Source organism: Chelmon rostratus, chromosome 13 (genome assembly GCF_017976325.1).
Source record: "Chelmon rostratus isolate fCheRos1 chromosome 13, fCheRos1.pri, whole genome shotgun sequence".
In the NCBI taxonomy this organism is placed as follows: domain Eukaryota; kingdom Metazoa; phylum Chordata; class Actinopteri; order Chaetodontiformes; family Chaetodontidae; genus Chelmon; species Chelmon rostratus.
The window spans coordinates 6,683,965-6,706,866 of NC_055670.1; the positions used below are offsets into that span (position 1 = coordinate 6,683,965).

At 42.8% G+C, this 22,902-nt stretch overlaps 2 protein-coding genes across 3 annotated transcripts in view; both read right to left on the reverse strand.

Moving 5' to 3' along the window:
- znf385b (zinc finger protein 385B) overlaps positions 1-1,430 on the reverse strand; it is a 49,259-nt gene extending 47,829 nt beyond the window's left edge. The window contains exon 1 of one of the 2 annotated variants that reach the window (XM_041950472.1): positions 1,365-1,430. The gene's annotated coding sequence lies outside the window, so the exon portion shown is untranslated. The remainder of the gene's footprint in view (positions 1-1,364) is intronic. The other variant, XM_041950470.1, reaches the window with a different exon arrangement.
- A 7,476-nt stretch (positions 1,431-8,906) lies between these two features.
- Positions 8,907-22,048, reverse strand: cwc22 (CWC22 spliceosome associated protein homolog). Its single transcript, XM_041950632.1, has 20 exons — positions 21,969-22,048; positions 21,288-21,344; positions 20,966-21,192; positions 19,883-20,244; positions 19,090-19,344; positions 18,623-18,751; positions 18,071-18,239; positions 17,902-17,955; positions 17,663-17,798; positions 17,321-17,527; positions 17,147-17,209; positions 16,959-17,054; positions 16,146-16,227; positions 15,653-15,713; positions 12,692-12,769; positions 12,181-12,333; positions 11,952-12,079; positions 11,725-11,826; positions 10,612-10,808; positions 8,907-9,700 (listed from the first exon to the last, which is right to left on the reverse strand). The coding sequence occupies exons 2-20, from the start codon at positions 21,340-21,342 to the stop codon at positions 9,180-9,182; spliced, it is 3,075 nt and encodes a 1,024-aa protein (XP_041806566.1). The 5' UTR covers positions 21,343-21,344; positions 21,969-22,048; the 3' UTR covers positions 8,907-9,179.
- Between the last annotated feature and the right edge of the window lie 854 nt (positions 22,049-22,902).

Sequence of the window (22,902 nt, forward strand, 5' to 3'; positions counted from 1 at the left end):
TGACGTAATGAACAATAATGCAGCATGTTCAATACACACACGAGATTATACCACCTGTCTGCTCTCCCCTTCAACTCAAAGCATCATAGTTTTTATATACGCTTCCATTTTTTGGAAATGTTTTAATTTGAATTTAACATAAAATACACAACTCAGACTGCAGCTAGTGATTACTTTCATTATCTCTTATGATTATTTTTCAATTAACTGATTCATTTTTTGGCTTATAAAATAAGAAACAGAATGAAAAAAATCATAGATGCAGTTGAGGGAGGGGAGTAATAAAACACTACAAAAACACTTAGAGAGAAATCCTCCATTCAAAGTAAACGTACATGAGCATTAAGAGCAGTATGCACTCAAGTATTAAATGTAAAAGTACTGGACACAGCCTTTTGATGTTATTACATATCATAAAAAAATACTGTTATTATTACTGATGCACCATTTTAATGTTGGGTTAGAGACGAGACGACGTGATAGGCAGCTACATCTCACCGCCGTGCTGAACTCCAGCAGGCTGGAGTCAGTGGGATCACTGTCCACCACGGACAGATGCAGTAACTGTCTGCAGTGAACAGTAACTGAGTACAAGAGCTCAAGTACTGTACTTCAGTTACATTCCGAGCTACTTAAGTCTAGCCAAGTATTTCCAGTTTACTTTATACTGCTTCTGCGCTACACTTCAGATACAAATATACAAGCACTTTTTAGTCTTGATTACCTTTTATAAGATTTAACATCCAAAACATGTAATCGGCTTATAAAATATGATTATTATAGATTTAACTGTGGCAGTACATAATGTAGTTAGTGAGCTCACTTTGACCCACTCCACTGGTGAACTACACAGTACTACATTACACGACTGCTACTAATTATAAAGTAACGTTAAACCACAGAACGAGTACTTTTGATACTTGAGTACATTTCAGTGATAATATGAATGCACTTTAACATGTATAAAAATTGACTCATAAGATCTACAACATTTTACTGGACATTTTACTATTTTTACTCAAGTAAAAGATCTGGACTGACTTCTTTCTAGATCTGTGTGAACATTTGAAGTTACACTGACAGCTGAAAAACAGATAGACAGGTCCTGTTAGGAGGACAGACCGATGAACAGGACGCACTTTTGGAAAGTGAGGCTGAATTTTTCTGACTAACAGAAGTGATGCGGACAAAAAGCAGCGGACAGACGGCTTCATGGAAATCCTCTGCTGCTGCTGCTGCTGCGGCTCGGTCCGTTTCATAACCTTCAACCAGAGAGAGGAGACAAGAAAGAAGAAGAGGAGAAGGAGAAGGAGGGAGAGAGACAGAAGGTGAGGAGAAAGAAGAGGAGGAGGAAGGTGATTTACCGGAGGAGGAGGTGATGGATGGATGCAGAAAGTAGAGTCCCGTGGGTTGGAAGCGCTCAAGTCCGTTCACACACACTATCAGCTGCCGATCATTACTCAGTAATCAATACTGAACGGCTGTGTGTCTCCTGACCGCGAGGCCGCGCGCGGTTTCACTCATCGGACATCGATCACCCGTCCATCAGGTATCCGGACACTGATCAACTCTGTCCGAGCAGCGGAGAGCCGCGCGCTCTGCGCACCGAGAGCGGAGCGGCGGGGTGCGCATGCGCCACGTCAGAGAGAGCGAGAGAGAGAGAGAGAGAGAGAGAGAGAGAGAGAGGATGACGGAGGGAGAGAGAGGAGGGAGGGGGGGATATAGAGAGAGAGAAGAGAAAAAGAGGGAAAGAGAGGGGGGGTAGAGACAGAGAGAGAGAAGGGAGAGAGAGAGAGCGAGAGAAAGAGGAACAGGGAGAGAGAGAGAGAGAGAGAGAGGAGTCAGAGAGAGAAAGAGAGGGAGAAGGAAGAGAGAAGAGACAGAGAGAGAGAGGCTTAAAAGCATCCAATAAAAATACAAAGAATTGGATGGATTTTAAAGAAGAACAAAGCTTGTTACCTGTGTGTGTGTGTGTGTGTGTGTGTGTGAGAGAGAGAGAGAGAGAGAGAGAGAGAGAGAGAGAGTGTGTGTGTGTGTTTGTGTGTGTGAGTGGACAGCAGGTTCTGGTTGATGTGTGTCCAGGTTTTCTTGCTGGCAAAAAAAGTGGATAAAATCTATTTTCAAACTGTAAATACTGGCTGCAACACACACACACACACACACACACACACACACACACACTCACACACTGTTCTCAGCAGTGTTCAGCACTGTCTGCCTCTCTCTGTATTTACTGTCAACTCACCTGTTCGTGAAGTCAGGTGGCGTCAGGCTGAAGGATCATTTCACAGTTTCCTCCAGAAACTTCCTCCAAAGCAGCAATCATTCATCTTTAGGTTCTTCATTAAGAGCTTCATCAGGCCTGTGGTTTGATCAGTCTGGCTCACACTGACATCACGCTCACATTAAATCAATCAGACTGTAATAAGAAGCAGCTCGAGTCAGAATCAGCGTTCTTGTCAGCCTCACAGATGTCATTCCAAGTCGGAGATAGCTCTGACAGTGATGATCTCTCACAGTTAATCAGAAGTGGGCCTACAAGTGTCAACAGACTGCTGGAAAAATGCCTGCAAAGCTTCCATCACCGGCGCTTAGAGCTAAATGAAATCCAGTATTAACGCTATTGATCAGTTTCACATCATTTCAAAGCAGTGTTGGGTAATGTTGCTTTGAAAGGTAACTTGTTACATTACAAGACAAATGCCATTTGCAAGTAACTCTCATTATAGCATTACCTACTGAGACAAGTAACTTGTTAAAGTACTTCTGTGCTACCAAAACTTTCTTTGCAGTTCCTCGCACATGTTGGTTATATCGACTGGCCTCCTGTACATTTCATCTGCCTTTGAATGAAAAAAAGTTGAATCTTCAGTGTTGCGGAGCTGTGCTTAGCTTGCAGGCGCTAATTCAAGTTTGAAGCGGAGCTCTTACTACACAGGCAGACTTTTTTCATGTCACTTCACTTGTCCCTTTCACCCACAAATTTAGAATAATGCAAAAGCCGCCCTCTCTGTCTCTAACTGAGCACATGTGCACTGACACAGCCGTAGGATCGGATGCCTTCCACCAGTGTTCATCTACGCCCCAGAGGTGCAAAAGAAACGGAAACTCTGTGAATGTGTGGGGATTTTTTCTTTTGTGTTGTTCTGGCAATAACAGGACCAGGGACATATGGTACAATATGAACAGCAGTGGTTTACTTATTTGAAAATGTAGCTAAATAACTGATTACATGGACTGCAAAACGAACGTGCTACATTACTTATGGCAGTAAAGTAAAGAGTAAAGTATTAAGCAAAGTACTGGAGCTTGTATCTGGTTACACTTGTTAACGAAACACTCCAAGCATGCATACACAGCAAAAGTAGCTCATTTGTGCTGTTTAAATGATTCAGCCACAGCGGTGCAGTGGGAGTGGCTATCTCTGAATAACATGTGAATGTTTCTAATCTGAACCATTCTGCCAACGTTGAGTGGATGCAAATCGCCAAAAAAGCCACCGACGGCAGGTTTTAATTCAGATGTTGCTAAATCCTGATTGGTGCACTGACATACATGACATCTCTCTTTTCCCAACTGAGCCCCTCCCGCTTCAGACTGGCCGGAAGAGCTCAGAGAAAAAAGAAATGATTAAATCTAACATAACCAAAAGTGCTCTAACCTCAGCACAACACTGCGTTCACCCAAGAGCTCGTAGCAAAAGCTCAATGAAATGGTTCATTCTCTGATCATTCAGATGGCACCTCATTCGTTTGCCACTTTGGACAAATCTGCCTGAAGAATTCATGGAAAAATGTTGAAGTGAATGCAAAACCAGAGGCAGGCGGCGTTTGTCGTGTCTCTGGATTCATCTCTTTGACTGACAGACCTGCTCACACCTGAAAGTGACACAGTGGAATTCATCCGTGTGTTTTTTTGTAAAATATCGGTTTCTAGAGGCTCGGTGACGTGATGACTAGTCGATGAACTACCATCACAGGCACAACAGCTCTCTGAGCTTCTTTCTATTTTCTCTGGGCATTTACTCCGCCTGGCTTTACATCATTTAATTCAGTGATAGTTACTGAAGATGGAAAAAGCTCTTTAGACCATTCCTCTTTAGTGGAGCAGTGAGAAAAGCGGACTCTCTCTTCCCCAGCAAGGCCGGCACTGTCCAGACGGCTTGTTATAGGCCAAAAGAGTGAATTTACGTGAATAAAAAATGGTGCAGACTTAAGAATCCGCCGATCGCTGCGATTCCTCTGAAATGAACTGGATCCCGCTGTTTAAATGCTGGTGTGGCCAGGCATTAATAATCAATCAGAGTGATGAGCGCACACAGCTGAGCTGCTACTTCAAACAGACTCTCCACAAGCCATCTGAACTTTGACCTTTCTGTCAATGGAGCAGAACGTTTTCAGCTCAGTTGGTTCTTCCAGTGAACGCTTTCTATCACCTAGGAGAGAAAGTTATTGTCCCTCTTGACAATATGTGAAATATATCATTTCTATAATTAATACAGTGCTCACATGCCTGTGCAGAAAGTCAGGGGCTCTTCAAAGAGTCCACACTGTAAATATATGAATGATAATTCCTGCATTTATATACTTATATCAATCTAGTAAATAACTAACGGTTATCAGGCCACAAATTGAATCGTAGTCTGACGTGTTCTTACAGTCTTGACTAGTGTGTTCCTCTCAGGCTGCAGGTATCACCTCCACCAATCAGCAGCTGCAGCTGTAGTCTCTGCGCAGCCTGAGCAGTGAACCTCGAGGCCAAAAAGTCTGCACAAAATCACTCACTCGTCCTTGTAAGGCGTTAATTAATTAACCACAGTTAACATATCAACATTCTGATCAACATCTGTGTCCTCTCTGGCAGTGAGTAATAAACTGAAACCTTAAAACTGAAGGGGACGTGTCCCCCCAACCACAGTGGAACTACACCCCTGTGCACGAGAACCCCTCAGTGCAATGTCACTTAACTCACAGATTCTTCAGTCCCACAGACAGACAGACAGACAGACAGACAGACAGACGATGCCAGAGAGCTGAGACATTCCACACTACTGCTCTGAGAGAGACTCTTCTGCCTGTCTGTCTCCCCCAACCAACCAAAACATGATGGGAGACTGCGGGAGCTGAGCTAAATCTCTTGAAGTCCACATTAAGTTTTTTTTTAACGTCCACCAGGTCAGTCAACAAAATCTAACAACAATACCAAAACCAACAATGAACTATCAGCTGATCTACAAACACTACTACCTATCATGTGTGCCACAGAGCTGCGTTGCTGTACAGTTTTGTGTTACAGTGGGTGACATTAGATTTCCAGAAATATGATACTAGAGAATCAAACGTATTAATCCGCCACTGAAAATAGTCCCCAATAAGTGCACTATTTCCTCCTGTTTCTTACATATAAAACCTTTTTTTCTTCTTCTTCTTTTTTTGAAAGATTTTTTAGTAAGAACTAATATGTTTGAGGCTGAGCGTCACGGACGGAGAAGGAAAGCGAGGGACCAACACATTGTTGCTTCTGGTCTTTTTGTAGGGTTTGTGGACGATGATCGCCAGCCTTATCGTTTGGGTTACTCAGGTTGAAAATCGTTTCTCCTCACTGCCTGATCGTATCATGCACATGTAAAGTACATTTTATAATTTCCCCGAAATTCAGCCTGACAAATTCGGCATGTTTGGAAACTTTGGGACTATAATAGAAGACGATAGAAGATGAGTCCACCTCTCATCTCCTCAATGATCCTCCACAGCTCGCTTTCTTTACTCTGTGTTCCTTTCTCCACTTTTCACTCGTTCACTCCTCCATTTCTCACCTCCACCCCCCTCTCTCTCTCTCTGACTCTCTCTCTGACTCTCTCTCTCTCCGCAGAGGGCCTTGCTGTGGTTACCCAGAGTTCCTTGCAGCTCCCAGGTCCCAGTGGATCTGTTCCTCTATTTGCTGCCGCAGCAAACCACTCCAGTTCTTCCACTCCTCAGGACATCCAGCCAATCACAATCAGCACTGCAACGACCCACTTACACACACACACACGTACGCATGCACTCGCTCGCTCACACACACATACACTGAGGCATCTCCCCCTCTCACCTTGAACATCACATCAAGGTTGCACAAGGATACAGCAGTGTGTGTGTGTGTGTGTGTGTGTGTGTGTGTGTGTGTAAGAGAGAGAGAGAGAGCAAGCTGGGACCTGGGAGACAGTAGAAACCAGTATAAAAACACACACAAATGATAAAAAGCAGTGGTCACACAGATTTAATGAGTGATCAGTTAAACTTTCTGAGCCACTTGCTGACTAGTGTGTTGATCTGAAATCCTTCTTCTTAACGGAATAGTTGGACATGTTGGGAAAAATATAAAACATAAAGAGCCGGGAGACTATATGCTTCAGCTTAGCATAAAGGCTTTTGACATGTTTGACATAGTCTGTGTCTTTGTGGTGCTGGATATTATTGGCCAGCTATGGCAATCAATCCTCGTATATCAGCTCTTCTATCATAGTGATATTTGTACTGTCACACTGTTTTTTCTGTGTAAATGCCTCTAAATGAAGGATTTTGAATTGAACTGTCTGCTCTTTTGTGTTGGCTGATACCTGAATAATGTCTTCAAATCCTCCAGTCTTCAACCAAATGCAGCCTGGATTCAGCCTCGACATCTGAACGTCTTTTTACCTAAAATGATCAAATCAGTGCTTACTGTGACGTCACTGTGACTGCGCAGCAGCATGTTTCACCTCAGAGGCTCATACTACCGTCAGGAAATGGTTTCTAGGGGGGTTTCTGAGGAGGTAGATGGATCTTTCTTCTTCATCGTCTTCTTCTGGACTGAAGCAGCCATAAGACCTAGAAGCAAGGTCAAGACGAAGCAGAGGATCAGTCTTTATCAAACCCAAAGGCTCAGTAGTGGCAGGTAAAAGCTGGAGCTGCTAATGTGGCCCAAAAATAAATAAATTCGCTAAAATAATAAAAGATTAATTATAAGTGTTTTTAGATTATAAAAAGTATAAATCTACTTCTCTGTACTTGTCCAAAGATATGCATGTCTCAATTACACAGAAAGATCGGTTTTGCATATAATGCATGTTGGGGGATATTACAGCTTCATGGGGGGGGGGGGGCACAAAACACAACAGCTGAGAGAGCCAGAGGTCTGTGAGTATCCACAGGGGTGGATGTTTCCTGCTCATGGTGGAGAGAGGCAGAGTTTACCTGTGAGGCAGCTCCTCCTCCTCCTCCTCCTCAGTGTGAAGTGCCCTGAACAGTTCAGTGTGTGTGTGTGTGTGTGTGTGTGTGTGTGTGTGTGCGCGCGCAGTACCACTACATCGTGCTGGGCTTGAGAGAGTCAGCATCAGTCTGGGAGAGAGAGACACAGTTGGCTGTGTGGAGGAACCAGGCAGGTGTATGATGGGAAAGATCAGACACCGTTATCGCTGCGGTTCCTGACGGGAGAAACGAGTCAATGAGGTGCAGACATCAGCAGACTCTGAGCCGACACCAGCAGATGAGGCTGTTTACTGTCAACACAAACGCTGCTTCCAACAACCTGTATCCTTCAGTTTAAAGGAGTGAAACCTGAAACTGACGAGCCTGCGTGAGACGGAGCACGTGTCAACGTCACGTTCACACATGTGTCACCCAGAGGTGCTGCTGGTCTTCACCTGTGGTGCTCTCTGTTTTAGGGCTGTTCTTCCTGTCGTCCTGTGCTGAAGCAGATTTTTCAGACGGTTTGTTGGGCTTTGAAGTCACGTTGGCTTTAATACGACAGGCTGCTCTGCTGTGGGAGCTTGTTGAGAAACAGGACGAGTCTCAGTGTGTTTACTGTAGCACTAAATCCTGTTTGTGTGTGTGTGTGTGGTGACAACAGAGCTGGTTAGTCATATGGTACTGTGGTATCATCTGGGTTATCAGAGGGTTTTGGGTTTGTTTGTTGTTGTTTTTTTATTAGTTGTGGATGAAAATGTTTTTTTCTTTCAGAAATAGTTTGCTTTTTTTTACTGAGAAGATTTATACCACTGTTGTGCATGAACAGTATATATGACAGCCAACAGTTACCTTAGCATAGCATAAAGACTGGAGACAGCTCGCCAGGCCCTGTCCAAAAATATTTCAGCACATCATCAAATGTGCGAGATATGGCGTGCTAATTTGTCAGTGTTAAATTGTGAGTTTCAGAGGTGATGCGAGGCCAGTTCTTACCTTTGGACAGTTCGACATCATCAGTCTGCTTGGGTGTAATGAGTAGCTACTGTGGTGATTCTGGGTGTTTGTGGTGCAGACTGCAAAGCTTAAGACAAAAAAAACCCTGAATCAAAGTTTTCTCCAAGCCAAAAACTGCATGTGCCGCCACAGGTTGAGTCGCAGCAGCCATCAGACGTGCATTAGGAGTGACAGTTGCTGAGATGAAGTGACTGAGACTGGGAGGAGGTGGGGTCATTTTAACAGTACCAGCATCTCACCCCACCCCAACAATAACCGAGGTTCTAGTCATATTAAAACATGTTTTTAAACAAACTGGCTTACTGTAATTCAAATCCCACAAAGACTGGTGATGATGATGAAATAATAAAAAATGTTAAATAAATAAATGAGGTGACATGCCAGTACGCGGCTGACATTTCTGAGCCTGGGACAGAGCCAGGGTCAGTTTCCTGTCTTTATGCTAAGCTAGCGAGTTACTGGCTCCAGTTCATGCGTGGTGTACAGATGATAGCAGCTAACAATCCAACTAACTCTCAGCAAGCAAGTGAATAAGCAAATACTCCAAAAGGAAACTATATCATGAAGTGTTGCTCTTGTTTTTCTCGCAGTTGCTGACTGGCAGCAGCGTCCTCTGGCTGCAGTCAAAAAAAACAGTGCGTGATTGGTTGGGAGTTGGAAACAATTGAAACAGAAACAGATTTTAAAAAACATCTGAAACAACTTTAATGTTTTCGTTATTTTTTTCGTTTGTTTTCCACATTTCATTCATCAACAACAAAAATCAATAGAAAATACAGACAGGCAGGGACAGAGAGGAACTGAGAGAGAGAGGGAGGGAGGTCCCAAATCCAAAACACCAGAGAGTGACAGGGCGAGGAAAGGAGAGAGGGATGACTGAAGGAAGAGATGGAGACTTCACTCGTCTGTCAGTCATCAGTCCATCACTGCTGCTTAGGGACGGAGAGATGAGGAGTTTTATCTCCTCCTCCTCTCCTCTCTCTCTCTGTTCCTGTCTCTGTTCTCTTTATTCCTCTCTCTATCCCTCTGCTTCTCTCGCTCTCTCTCCCTCTCTCTCTTCTCCTCATTCTCTCTCTCTCTGGCTCTCTCTCTTTCCCTCCCTCTGTCTCTCTCTCTCTCCCTCTCTCCATCTCTTTGTCTGTCTGGAACGTCCATTTTTCGTCTCCTCTCCTCCTCCTGCAGCTCTCTTTCTTCTGATCTTTCATCTCGTCTGCTCCGGCGGGCGCCCTCACGTGCACGCTCGCGCTCCATGGCCACACGTGCATGCTCACGCTCCTCCGCCTCACGTGCACGGCCTTTCCTGTCCTTCCTCGCCTGCTTCTCGTCGTCGCTGTCCTCCTCCTCGTCGTCCTTCTTGTGTCTGGCTCGCTTCTTGTCAGAAGGTTTGTCCTTCTTCTTCTGCACCTTCTCTTTCTTCTTCTTTTTCTCCTCACTTTGTTCTTTTCTCTTCTTCTTCTTCTTGTGTTTGGCATCTGAGTCTGGAGGACATGGAAAAATAATGACTACTGGTGTAATGCATCACTCTCTAATTCATTTGCCCATTTGTTTTAAAGAGGTAGCTAACCTCAGGACCTGATGCCTGAAATGCCTCGGCAAAAAAACTGTTCAGGACTTCATTACCCAGAATCCCTTAGGCAACAACTGCCACATATTCACACTAAGACATATTTAAAGTCCAACTAAAATCACATTCAGTCACCCCTTTTTGGGGTCACAAATAATGTCAACATGTCTTTCAATTGTATTAATAGTTTTTTTTTATTATCAAACGGATAAAAGGCCTAAATATCAGAAATGCTGGATCTTAGAGGTCATGGGCAGACAATTTATCATTAGCATAGTATTCCACAGTAAGGACGCTTTGGTTGCTCGTTCAACAAGCTGAGGTGCAGGACAAGATGTGTTCATGTTTGTAAGTTAGATCAGTAGGCGGCTTATGCAGGAAAATGTGAATATGCCTTAACATTATGTGATTTTATTGGCAGTATGGACACAAGTTCTTCTCTACGCGGCCTGAGAACGGTATTCAAATGAATGCAATCTTGTGGTGCAGCCAATTGTTGTGGGCCTGTCTTTAAATCTCTGTAAACCTGCCAGAAACCTGGGAGTCATTTTAAACTGCGTTACAATTTGACAAACAAGTCAGCTCTGTCATTAGCAGGAGCTTTTTCACATTAGGCTGATATCAGGAATGAAGCCTTTGCTTTATTTTTGAGATCTTAACATGCTTTTTTACCTCACATCTTGACCACTGTAACTCTCCTTATGTGGGATTCAGTCTGTCTTTTCTAGTTTGCTAAACTCACACGGCTCAAAATGCATCAGTACCAAGAAGCTAAACCACTGTCACCAAACAAAGTAATTTAAATAAATAAAAATACGGATGTACCTGAGCTGCTGCTGCTGCTAGAGGAGGAGTCAGAGTCTGACGAGTCTGAATCTGATTCGCTGGAGGAGTCTGAGGAGGAGGAGTCAGAAGAGGACGAGGACGATGAAGAGGATGACGAGGAATCAGAGGATTCCACTTCCTGGTTCTGAGTCATGATCATCTTGGGAGCGTTCTTCAAATGTTCCCTCAGCTCGTCCCTGAGAGAGAGGATTGTGTGTGTGAAATGTATGTGCGCACTGATGGACAGCGCAGTGCTGCTGAATATTCTGTTCATTCGTGTGGTCAGAGGTTTACTGTTTTTTTTTATGAAATTAAACAAATTCATACTGAAGTTTAACAATATATATCTCCTCCATGAATTCTTACACAGTTTTAGTCTCACCCTTTATGTCCCTTCTGTAAAAACAGATTGAATCATTTTCTAATCTATTTTATTTTTGTACTCATTCAGTTAACACTGGGACTCAAATTGCTTTATGAAATTATTATGTTGTCTAACGATAATCGAATTATTCAAGAAACAGCGATGTTATCATCCAACATGAAATTCATGTCATAGCGAGATTCTTCTGTTTATTCCAAACATAACCTCTTTACATGTTCGATTAGATTAGATGAGACTTTATTGATCTCACAATGGAGAAGACATTCTTACATACAGACATTCTTTCTGTAAATTCAATTTAGTGCCTCTTTCAGGATCACGCTGGCCAAAGTATGAAAGCATGATACATCACATTGTTCCAGTCATATATAACCAGAATTCCTAATGATATAATTAATGAAATCTATGTGATCTGGACCTGAATGACTGGGGTTACTTAAGTGTGGTTTTTAGCCAAAACTTGCCTATTAGGGGATATTGTGCATCCTAGCTACTGTAGCTAGCAGGAGTAATAGTGTTTGCAGCAGGTCCAACAGGAAACTCCACCAAAAGAAAAAGGACTTAGTCGCCTCCTGCATGTACAGTCGACTGTCGTCAAAATCCCCTCTAAGGCCTTTATTAGAGGATTTTATGAGGAAACTAAATTCAGTTCTTTTCCAGACTTGCACATATCCTGTTGTAACACTGTACATACAGTGTGTGTATATGTGTTTGTATGTGTCCCTTACGTCAATCCTCCCAGTCCAATCGAGGTGAAGAAGTTGATGGCGAAGCGAGTGTTTCTGGGATTATCACGAGGAAAAAGACCTTCAAAGAACGGCTGCAGAGTCCTGAAACACACACACACACAGTAAACTTCAACAACAAGTTTGCGTATATGTGTATGTCTGTGTGTGTGTGTGTGTGTGTGTATGTGTATGTGTGTGTGCGTGTGCATGAGTGTTTGTGTTCGTACGGGTCTTTGAGCCTCTGGTTGAGTCTGGGGAGGCCCATGTAGGCACAGAGCTCCTGGAAAAGGATCTTCACAAAGATCCTGCTGGACGACGTTGTGGTCTCTTCACTCATCCTGATAGACTCCAACACCTGATCGAGAGACATTCACAAGACACAGCACACGGGGGGAAGGTAAGAAGGCTGGGATGGACTGGAATGGCTCTGTGTGGTGTGTGTGCGTCTGTCCTTACACTCCAGGGCACAGAGTCTGTGTAGAGCAGGTGAGCGAACAGTCGAGCCACGTTTCTCAGCTTGTTGGTCTCCAGTCGGTGAATTGTGTCGTACTGCTCCGAAAAAATCCCCTCAAAACTCTCCATGTACTCCTTCTTCAGCAAACAGAACCTCTACACACACACACACACACACACACACACAGTGTTAACATCCTTTTTGTAGATTTCAATTTGTCCAGTTTAAAGTTAGATGGAGTTCAGCTGTGCTTCAGGTGTTTTTTGGTTTTATGTTACATCTGAATTTCTCAAAACAATGAACATCACAAACAAACAAAATGTCATTGACGGTCACTGTCACAAGTCTCAGACCTCAGGAGGAAGAGAGAAAATGCATTTTTGTCATTATAGGTGAACTGATCCTTTAAAGTCAGCCCCTTTGATTCAATACAACATGCTCACAAGTACTGTGTGTGTGTGTGTGTGTGTGTGTGTGTGTGTGTGTGTGTGTGTGTGTGTGTGTGTGTCTCACCCCGGCCAGCAGGCCAAAGAACTTCTCGTAGGTCCTCTGTTGAGCGCAGCAGTCCAGGATCATGTTACACAGCTCCTTCTGTTCCCACAAACGTACAATATGTGATTAAAACAGGGAACACGTTGACGCAAACATCACACATAAAGTTCACACCGTGTTGATCAGCTGTGCTGTGACAGGGCGCTCAGTGTTAAATGGAGTTACTGAACTGATTATGTGAATTATGGGAATTTGACTGCAGCAGAGAGGTGTAAAATCCAAGCGGTGGGTTACATGGAAGGGGTGCCACATTGAGGCTTGGCGTCCGAGGGGAAACGTCGGTTTGAGAGCTTTTGTTTTGACCGTGTGTGTGATGTGAGAGCAGCTGTGATGAGGTTCTCAGAGACTAAGAGCAGCCTGATGATTCCACAGGAGGACCCAAAAACAACATGTTTCACTCAAGTTTTTATTGTTTTCCATTAGTTTTAAGCAACTGTGACCATGACCACTAATGTTCTCTGTTCAGGGACATTTATTGTAAAATAAGTGATGTTTAAAATAAAATGAATAAATAACAAACAGACAACATAACTGAACATTTGATTTAGGCAGCTGATCTGCCTTTTTCATATGTATTCAGTCTCCTCTAGGTCTTCTCCACTAATATATGAATCTCTTGTCTTGTCTTGCTTTCAGTCATCGCTTCTTTTCTTTTCTTTTATGTTGCGCATGTTGTTTGGCAGATGCTTATGTCTGATTTTAGCTTTAATTTATGCTCACTTCCACCCAGTAATATGAATCATAAAAGGCTGCCAGTTAAAAGCTGCAGGCTAGTTACTGGAAATTAAGCTGTATTTATTTCAACCTTAACAAATTCAAGCAAAAAGCAATTCTACATGTGTAGCTACAACATTTCCACTTGATTGTAGCCACGCTAGCAGAAGAAAGCAGATGTCACGAATCTTTCGACACGGTGTTTGTGCTCTCGCTCTTAAGTGGTACGTTGGGAAATGTGTGCAAAAGATGCAGAGCATTTATAGAAACACTGTTTGATTGATTGTTAGGAAACAGGGCAGCTGTCTTTTTGTTCTGATCAGTTCAAAATCAGATTCAGACTTCTTGATTTTAATGTGAAAGCTTTGTGATTTACTGGAAAAAAATGAAGCTCAGTCAGTGTGGCTGTAAAGAGCGTGTGTTAGACAGAGGCTGTGAGAGGAGTGTGCCTGAGGACAGACATCTTTGTGTGTGTGTGTGTTCCAGCTGTTGTGTTGAGTGATTCAGTCCTGATGCTGATGAAAGCCTGGCTGACAAGGTCATCGGCTCTGACCTCTCACACACAGACACACACAGATGATTTCAGTATGCCCATACTTGTACACTGCCGTGCATGGCAGGTGTTTCCTCTCACGGTCTCTGTGGCTTCAGATTCAGCTACAGTTTCCATTCACTACGAGTCACTAAAACCACTTAGTCCTCTGCATGAAAAATACAAACTAGAATTTGTTCACCAGTTGGTTTTCAGTCAGTCATCAACTAAAACAAACTAAAATAAATGTAAAATTGCGAAAAGTTACCAGTCCACACCCAGATCAGTTTTGTCCAACCTGTCCAAAACCTGAAGACACACAATAACCAATATCCAAACCAGAACAACTGAAGAGAAAGCCGACCACTCTCTCAGTAAAGAAGCTGGAACCAGTGAATGTTTGTCAGCTTATAGTTCTGTCCATCATTTCAGCATTACAATAAGAACACACTGTCAGATCAGCAGATGACCCTTACATCACCTCGTACAGCCGGAGGACGCTGGTCCTGGATGGAGCAGAGCTTAGACTAATGTTCACAGCTCTGTGCTGCCTTTTACAGGATTTGAAGAAGATTACACTCCAGCAACCCCGGCCAACATTTCCTGAGGTAGTGGTACGTTTGGTAAAAGTTAAAGTCTTTTGTCTTGTGACATTAAAAGTGAAATCAACCCGTTTAAAAACTCTAACCAATACGTTAGATAAGCAGCCAAACAGGGTTACATTAGAATAAAGTAGCTGTAATATTCAGACTAAGTGCACTATTCTGCAATATAAGAACAATCTTGAGTCAATAACTGATGAGGATGCTAACTTTTGCCTGGGACCTGTTCACTTTAGCCTCAGTCTTTTCGAAGGATATCCAGCATGTAGCCATCAAATACAAATTTAAATCCCTTCTTCAAGTCAGCTGGAACCAACTCTAACGCAGCTGATCAAACCTGCCAGAGACAGTCGCCGTTTCAGAATCAACGATCGCAGGTTAGAAGTGAGACGTCTCTGTCTGAAGAGGTGTCGAGGAGCCACACATCGTCAATGTGAAGGTCAAGCACACACACTCACAAAGATACAAACACACACACACAGAGCTGATTGTCCTCTGACACATGATGTTACTCACAATGCTTTCTATCTGTCGCACACACACAACTGACCAGCAACTGTCAACGTCTGAAAGCAACCAAACTGTTACACACACGCACACACTCAACCAGCAGCAGCATGTTCACACTGATGTAGGAACTACAGTTTTCTTAAGCTCCACACCACCCACCCTAACAGACTCAAAGACCTCTTTTCATCAGCGCCACCTTCTGGCCGGCAGTGTCAAAATAAATCCTCACATTTCAGAAGCTGGAACCAGTTTGGCATTTTTGCTTCATAAATGACTTCAGTGATTAAAAGCTTGTCAGAATTGCTGTTGACTCTAGATTTTATGTCCAGCTCCTGTTGCTCCAACACTTGTCGTTAATGACTGTATACTGTGCTCAGCTTGTTTTATTCATCCAAACTACGGAGACGCTGGTATTCAGACTCAGATTTATCCTCAATGGAGAAACACAAACCTCTCAAGAGGAAAACTGAGAAAGTTTTCACATTAATCCTCATTAATGTGCGTGTTTGTGTGACTGAATCGATTTTACATTGGCCAAGTGTGTGTGTGCGTGTGTGGACTCACCGTCTGGCTGTCAGGAAAGTCCATCTTGATCAGTTTGTGAGCACACTCCTCAAAGTCCAAACTGCAGAAACAATCAGTCCATCAATAAAATAATAAGTGTACATCAGTGAAACTGTGTGTTACTGTTTGCTTCTGTGTGCGTGTAATTTTCTCAATCTGTTTCATAGTTTCATCCATTTCTCCTAACTGTGAACTGTGCTTCAAAGAAACCATGGTAACTAGGCTACACACGCGCATGCACGCACACTCTTCTACGTAGCACACATGGAGCTCAGCACCAAAACAAATCACCTGCTATTCCTGTCTCACACACACATTTATGCACACACACAGCTTTAAAGACAGCTTTAAATATTAGTCCAAGTCCATCAAGCATAGACAGAGCTGTAAATACCTGCCAACACCCAGAGAGACAACTGAATGAGATGAGTGAGATTGTATTTTCAAGTGTGTGTGTTACCATCTGTGTGTATATGTGTGTGCCTGTGTGTACCTGGATTGGATAGCGAGGTAGATAGTTCTTCTGAAAGCAACCAGGTTGACTTCAGTCTGATCAAAGATGGTGACCTTCTCGTCTGAGAGAGAGAGAGAGAGAGAGACAAGAGAGGGCATCTTTAAGGTCATCAAGGATTCTGGTTGGCTGTTGTGTATTTCATACAACAGCACTGAAATAATGATTAATATGACATTATAATACCAGAATATCGAAAAGTGAACTCAATCTGACTACACAGTCTTCCATTGAACGGATTCATTTTTAGATTTTCTTCACAAAATGTGAGTTTGATTTGTGATCTATTTGACAAATTTTATTTTTGTTTTCTGGTGTATTTCAGTGATTTAATATTGCACTTTCATAAAGTTGGCAGACTTGTTAGATACATTAAAATGACAATTTGAGAAATGCACTTATTCTCTTACCTCCTGAGAGTTAGAAAAGTAGATCGATGCCACTCTGATCTGTACGATAAATATGAAGCTACAGCCTGGAGTCAGTTATCTTAGCTTAGCATTAAGACTGAAAACATAGGAACACTAGCCTGGCTACTTGATTTTATGCTGTCTATGTACTGAATATTTTACTATATTGCTATTATTCAGTGGATTTTATTTTCCATCTTATGTTATGCATTTCTTTATTCTATTTTTATCCTTATCATATCTTATTTTCACTATTATTATCAAGCGGGTATTATTTTCCATCATATTTTCCATTAGTTTTCTATCCTTGTTTTTATGTTCATACTATGTCTTTTCTATGTGAAGCACTGCATGTGCTTGTGATTTCTTTGTCATGAAGTCTCACCTGTTTCCTGCTCCTCGTTCTCATCTTCATCGTCGTCATCTTCGTCACTGCCATCTCCCTCCTCCCCTGAATCACTGCTGCCCTCATCCAGGATATCTGACAGGAGCAGACAGCAAATTGGTTAAACTGCTGGAAGTAACAGCTCATTGGACAGTTAGACTGTGTACCAAGTTTGTGCGCATTCTCACCTCTTTTAATGGTTTTGTATTTCTCCTCGTTCTCCAGGAAGTCTGGGTCCATCTTAAACACATCTGAGTGCACACACACACACACACACACACGCAAAATTAGTGTGCGATGATTAACAATTAATGATTGTTGGAGAGCAAGTTAAGAGTCCCCCCTCCCTCTCTGGGGCTTACTGATGATGTCCTCGGGGTTGTACTCATCATCCAGTGGCAGCATGTGGGTGAACTGGTCTTCCTCGTCCACGAGGTCCAGGCCTTCTGGGATCACTGGATGATCTTTGAAACCGTCCTTCCTGATGGCGAACATCACCTCAATCATGTACTGGACCCTCTTATCAATGGCCGACTCATGGAGGACGTTCCTGAGGCGCTCAAATATGGCTGAAGACAGAGATGGGAAGAACCTGTCGGCACTTGATGAACTATGCTGATATTTTGGAATCAGCATACAAATACTGTTTAGTTTAACAGAGCATTAACAGTTAAACAGAGTTTACAGCTGTAGCAACAGTGTACCATTGATTCCTCGCGGGGACACCTCGGTCAGTTTGAGGCCACACTCCTTCAGGAAGGAGATGGCGACCTCCACGCTGTCGTCAGTCGGACGCTCCAGCAGCAGAGTGAGCATCTCCAGACACAAAACCTCGTGGGCCTGAGGGTGGGGCACAGAGAGAGAGACGTAAACATACTTCATTAGAGCTGAACATCACCACTCAAATCCTCCATCAAAATTAAAGTGAGACAGCACGACCTACCACATTCTGGTTGATGAGGTGGGCCACAAACTTTGAGGCTGTCAGGCACTGTTGCTGGAAAGCAAAACGCAGACTGGTTTTAGTACATCACTAACATTAATACCATACTGCCAATATTTATGGCAGTCAATTTCTGTTGATCCACTCATCGACAGCGACAGACAGGTACCTTGAGGTTACGACGATAGCTCTTCCTGAAGTTCAGGATGAGGCGCTTGAGGATCAACTCTCCGATCTGAGGAAACTTGGAGTTGATGATGGCGACGACGGCGGCGTAAACATGAGTGAAGATCGGAGACGCTCCCTGAGCTTGCAGCACTGAGCGAGCCAGCAGACCCCTGACAGACAGACAAGGAGACAGTGACAGGGAGTCAGGGAGACAGCAAGTCAGGAAGTACAGAGCCTCCAGACTTTTCTTTCTCTTGTGAGATACAGGGGAAAAGACAAAGTGAACAAATTAGCTGATAGGTGCAAATGTGTCTGACAGCCCTTTATTGCACTATACGGGTTTATATATTTAAATTGACTTCATTGAATATATTTCCCTTCTCATTTGAACGTGAAATGCGTCACGTAAACTTCTAACACTACATCCTCATGTGTTTGCAAAATGATTTTTAATAAGTAGAGATGTCAGATTTGCTATTAAAGATTCTTATACTTGAATATTGAGTAAAGTTGTTTGTTGGTGTGTGTTGTTGTTGTTGTTGTTGTTGTTCACCTCCCCCTGACGATGTTCTCCTGCAGCAGCTCCTGGATGATGTTGATGATGTTTGACACATTGACTTTGTTGATCAGACCATTTATGGACTTCTTCAGAGCCTCCCAGCTCATCCTCTGATAGGCCAGGCTGCATAGGGGGCGGGGCATCAGTAAAAACACACACTGGTTAAATGGAGTAGTTTAAATAAAGAGTCAATTTTTCAGTAAGCTACAGCTGCAAGTTCAATTAAAACTGCTACTCAAGGTTACATTACTGTTGTGTTTTATACAGTTTGGTGAGGGACTGTGGTACATTCAAAAGTTAGTAACATTTAATTCCCATTTTCAGTTTGATTTTCACAGCGTTCATAGTTGCTTTAGCTTAGTAGTCTAGGTTTTACTTTAGCTCATCAAAGCCAATGCTCAAGTCTAAAACTAAAGTTAGGGTCTGATCCTAGCACCAAGAGTAATGAAAAACACTCCTACCTGCTCTTGTCAGTGATTTGCTGCTGCATCATGCGTAGCTTGGCGGGGGGGATGTAAGCTCCACCAGTCCTCGTCAGGATCGGGTCGAGCTCCTCCTTCTTCTTCTTGACCGGCGGCTCATCAGCCACCGCTGTCTCCCTGTCTGTTGGAGGGGAGGCTGAGCGGCCGCGCCTCCTGTGGTCTGACTCTGCATCCCGATTGGTCCGCCGGTCAAAACGCCCGCCTCTGTCTTCACGGCGATCATCATAGCGGTCCCTGGGCAGAGCAGAGAGTAGGAGGCAAAACAAAAACATCAAAAACTAATTTTTTTTTTATTTTTTATTTTTTTTAATTATGTTTCACTAGGAATCATTTTTTGAACATTTAGGCTCAGTCTATTTTTTTCTGAACCCCCTTTCAAAAACATTCCTCAGGTCTGAACTGGTCTGGTGTGGCTTAAAAATGTCAGGTGGTTTTAGCACTAATTCAGCACAATGTCACATTAAAGAGACACTGTTTTGAAATACAGGTGTAAAAACGAGTGAGAAGAGATGGATGGACGTATTTAGTGTGTTAGTAAATATGTACTTGGTAACGGGTATATGAGTAATATTGTATGTACTCTAAACAAATCAGTGTGTCACATGACAAACAGCAATGTAGCAGAGGCAGTCTTGGTTCAACAGGTGTGTTATGTGTTTGGTGTTCTATGACCTGGTTTCACAAGGTTTTTATCATACTGAGCATCAAATTTTAAACTAATAAAACTAATAAGTTAATGATGTTATCAAGAGCCAATCAAAAGCTGTGTTACCGAATATAGCGCCCTCTGTTGTAGCGCTCCCGGCCTCTCTCTCTGGACCTGGACCTGTCTCGTCCTCTGGACCTGGACCTGTTTCGTCCTTTGGACCTGGACCTGGACCTGTCTCTGCCTCTTGACCCGGACCCGTCTCTGCCCCTTGATCCGGACCTGTCTCGTCCTCTTGACCCAGACCTGTCTCGTCCTCTGGATCTTGATCTGTCTCTCTCCCTGGACCTGGATCCGTCTCTCTCCCTGGACCTGGATCTGTCTCTCTCCCTGGACCTGGATCCATCTCTCTCCCTGGACCTGGATCCGTCTCTCTCCCTGGATAGGGATCTGTCTTGCTCCCTGGACCTGGACTTCGACCTTGATCTCTGGACAACAAATGAAGAGTGTCAGCAGTATTTCCTTCAGTCTTTACATGTATGTCAAACAAATATGTCTCTGTTGCCATGGAAACACACAGCAAATCAGCCTAGTTTGCAAGGCCAGTTATCCAGAATAGAGATAACTTAATATGCTCAAACTCTTCTTTTCTGCCTGCACAATTCAACACAACCTCAACATCATCCAGCCTTAAGGGAACAGTTCAACAGTTTTTGAAAGACACTTATTTGCTGTCTTACAGGAGGTTAGATGTTAAGTGGCAGAAAATCAAAGGATGGATAGATTCTGGGAAGCACTTTAAGCAACATTGATGTTTCTCTGATGTGAGACTTTTGATTTGGATTCACTATCAATGACTCGATGTAGGGGGATCAGCAGCGATCACCAGCCCTACATACCCTTCTCGCTGCAATGTCGTCACTGCAACCTTGGATATAATTCCTGCACATTCTCACGTCTACAGTGACCAAATAATAATAATACATGCCTGTGAATATTCTCATTCATCCAGGTCATTGTAAGATTTAGGGCAATCAATTGTTCCCTAATCCCTAAAGCCAATAATAATACAATTAAAAATAAAAATAATGCAGCATATTTTTACTAACCCCTGAACCTGATTGTAGGCAACAGATTTCTCGTTTACGTGTCCCTGAACAACAGGAAGTTGGCAATCAATTGCCAGTAACATCCACATCCCATTCTTACTTTGATCTGAGCCACACTGCTCCTAATCTTCCTCAGTGCCCCATGATGTTCATCCTCATCATCACTGCTGCTACTGCTGCTGTCTGAGCTGCTGGAGGCAGGGCTCCTGGAGGGGGGACTGCCAGCAGGACTGGCCTGAGGAGACGACCTCTCTTTGGGGCTTCTCTCAGCCGAGTCAGCCTGTTGGGGCCTCTCTGCTGCTGGACTAGACTCGTCTTCTGAAGGTCCTGAAGACAGAGAGACAAAGCATTGATGAGTATCACAACTACAGCTAATCGTACAGACACTACAACAACATATTGTGACAGCAGGTTTTACTCACCACTGTGGTCTCTCTGTGCAGGACTGGGACTTCGACTTCTGCCTCGAGAGTCCATACCTTAAAACAGAAAATGAGTATACAAAGTATTGTAACAGCCTTCACAGATCAACTCATAACAAAAAGCATAGATATTCTGTTGATGAATAAAGAGGCCCTTTTATCAGCACTGAAAATGTGAGACGTCCAAAACAACTTCCAAAAGTCGAATATAAATTAAATGATTATTAAAAGGATTAACTGAGCCTTTGAAGACGTTAAGTGTCTGAACAGTTTCAACAAGTTAATACTTATCACTTTTTAAATAGTTTACATATGAAATTATCTGACACACAGGAATAGTTAACACTATGTGAAGGGACCATATCAGCGACTGAACATAACAAATTAAGTAAGTACGGTTTAAATTAGTCGTTTAAGGTTACTTTGGGCAGGTTAATACAACAACTATCTTATACCACCTGTAACTACAAATCTATCTCCAGCGAACGTTTCAGTTTTAACGCCATGCGTGTTTGGATGAGCTAAAGTTAGCCAGCGTGCTAATACTATTTTCGCTCCAGCTAGGTAGCTAAGCTGCTAGCTATTTGCTAGTCTATCGCTAAAACCTCCAGACTCTTTTCAGCCTCAGAGGAGAAACTCTGTCGTCTTACTTTACTTTTTTCAGCTTTAATATCCTCTTACCGTTCTGGTTTCCGACTTCTCGTCCCTCCGTTAAACCACTGTCGAACCTCGAACGGAAAACTTCCTACAATGAACTGAAACACTTCCAGGTCAAAGCAGGGATAGCTTCCGGATTTCACAATAAAAGTCTCCAGGCTTGAACCGGGTGGTTTTCGTTTCGACCCTGGTGGTGATAATTACATCCTCCAAGGATGAGGTTTAGTCAAGTATGTAGTTGTTGAAAAATGTTTTACAATATCTGATGTAGCTCACTTAGTAGAGCATGCACCATATCTATATCGATCTATCTATACATATATAAATGTATGTATTAGTGCAGTGGTAGTAATTAATGCGGTTCAATTCCAGCCTAGGCCCTTTGCTCAGTGTCACCCCTTCTCTCTGCCCTCTGCCTTTTTTGCTGTAATCTGTTTAGATAAAGCAGAAATACCAAAAAGTAAAAAGTAAAAAAGATTCTTTATTGATGGAAATTCTTGCATTACAGCTGCACAAGGACAGAATTAGTTCAAATAAATATGGAAACTTAAAGATAATAATAAAATTTGTATAAAATAAAAATTGAATAAAATAGAAAGTATCCAAGAGCAGTTAAAATAGCAATTAAATACTGAAAAATTTTGAAGCTGCAGCGTAAGTGTAAGCAGGTGAGGCATTGTGAGGGACCAAGCAAGCAGGCATAAGGTGGATTTCCGGAAAAAAATGGATTTATTACAAGAAAATAAAGTCAATACATAAAGTTATGTGCCCATAAAAGAGGTCAACTGAACAGAACTTATCTGAACAGACCAAACTAACATAAAACAACAACAGACCTAACTAACCTAACACACACAACAGACCTAGTGCGCTGTACACAAAGGGGAACATATATAGTAGCTGATCATTGTGACCATTGTGAGATGAAGGGGATAACAAAAAGCAAACATTACCAACT

What these genes read in the sequence shown, in the direction of transcription:
- cwc22 (XM_041950632.1), bottom strand. Translation starts at nt 21,342, where the DNA reads ATGGACTCTCGAGGCAGAAGTCGAAGTCCCAGTCCTGCACAGAGAGAC. An exon ending in ACCTCATCAACCAGAATGTG is followed by an intron (nt 17,799 to 17,901) that starts GTAGGTCGTGCT and finishes CCCCACCCTCAG; the next exon opens with GCCCACGAGGTTTTGTGTCT. An exon ending in ATACAAAACCATTAAAAGAG is followed by an intron (nt 17,055 to 17,146) that starts GTGAGAATGCGC and finishes TGCTCCTGTCAG; the next exon opens with ATATCCTGGATGAGGGCAGC.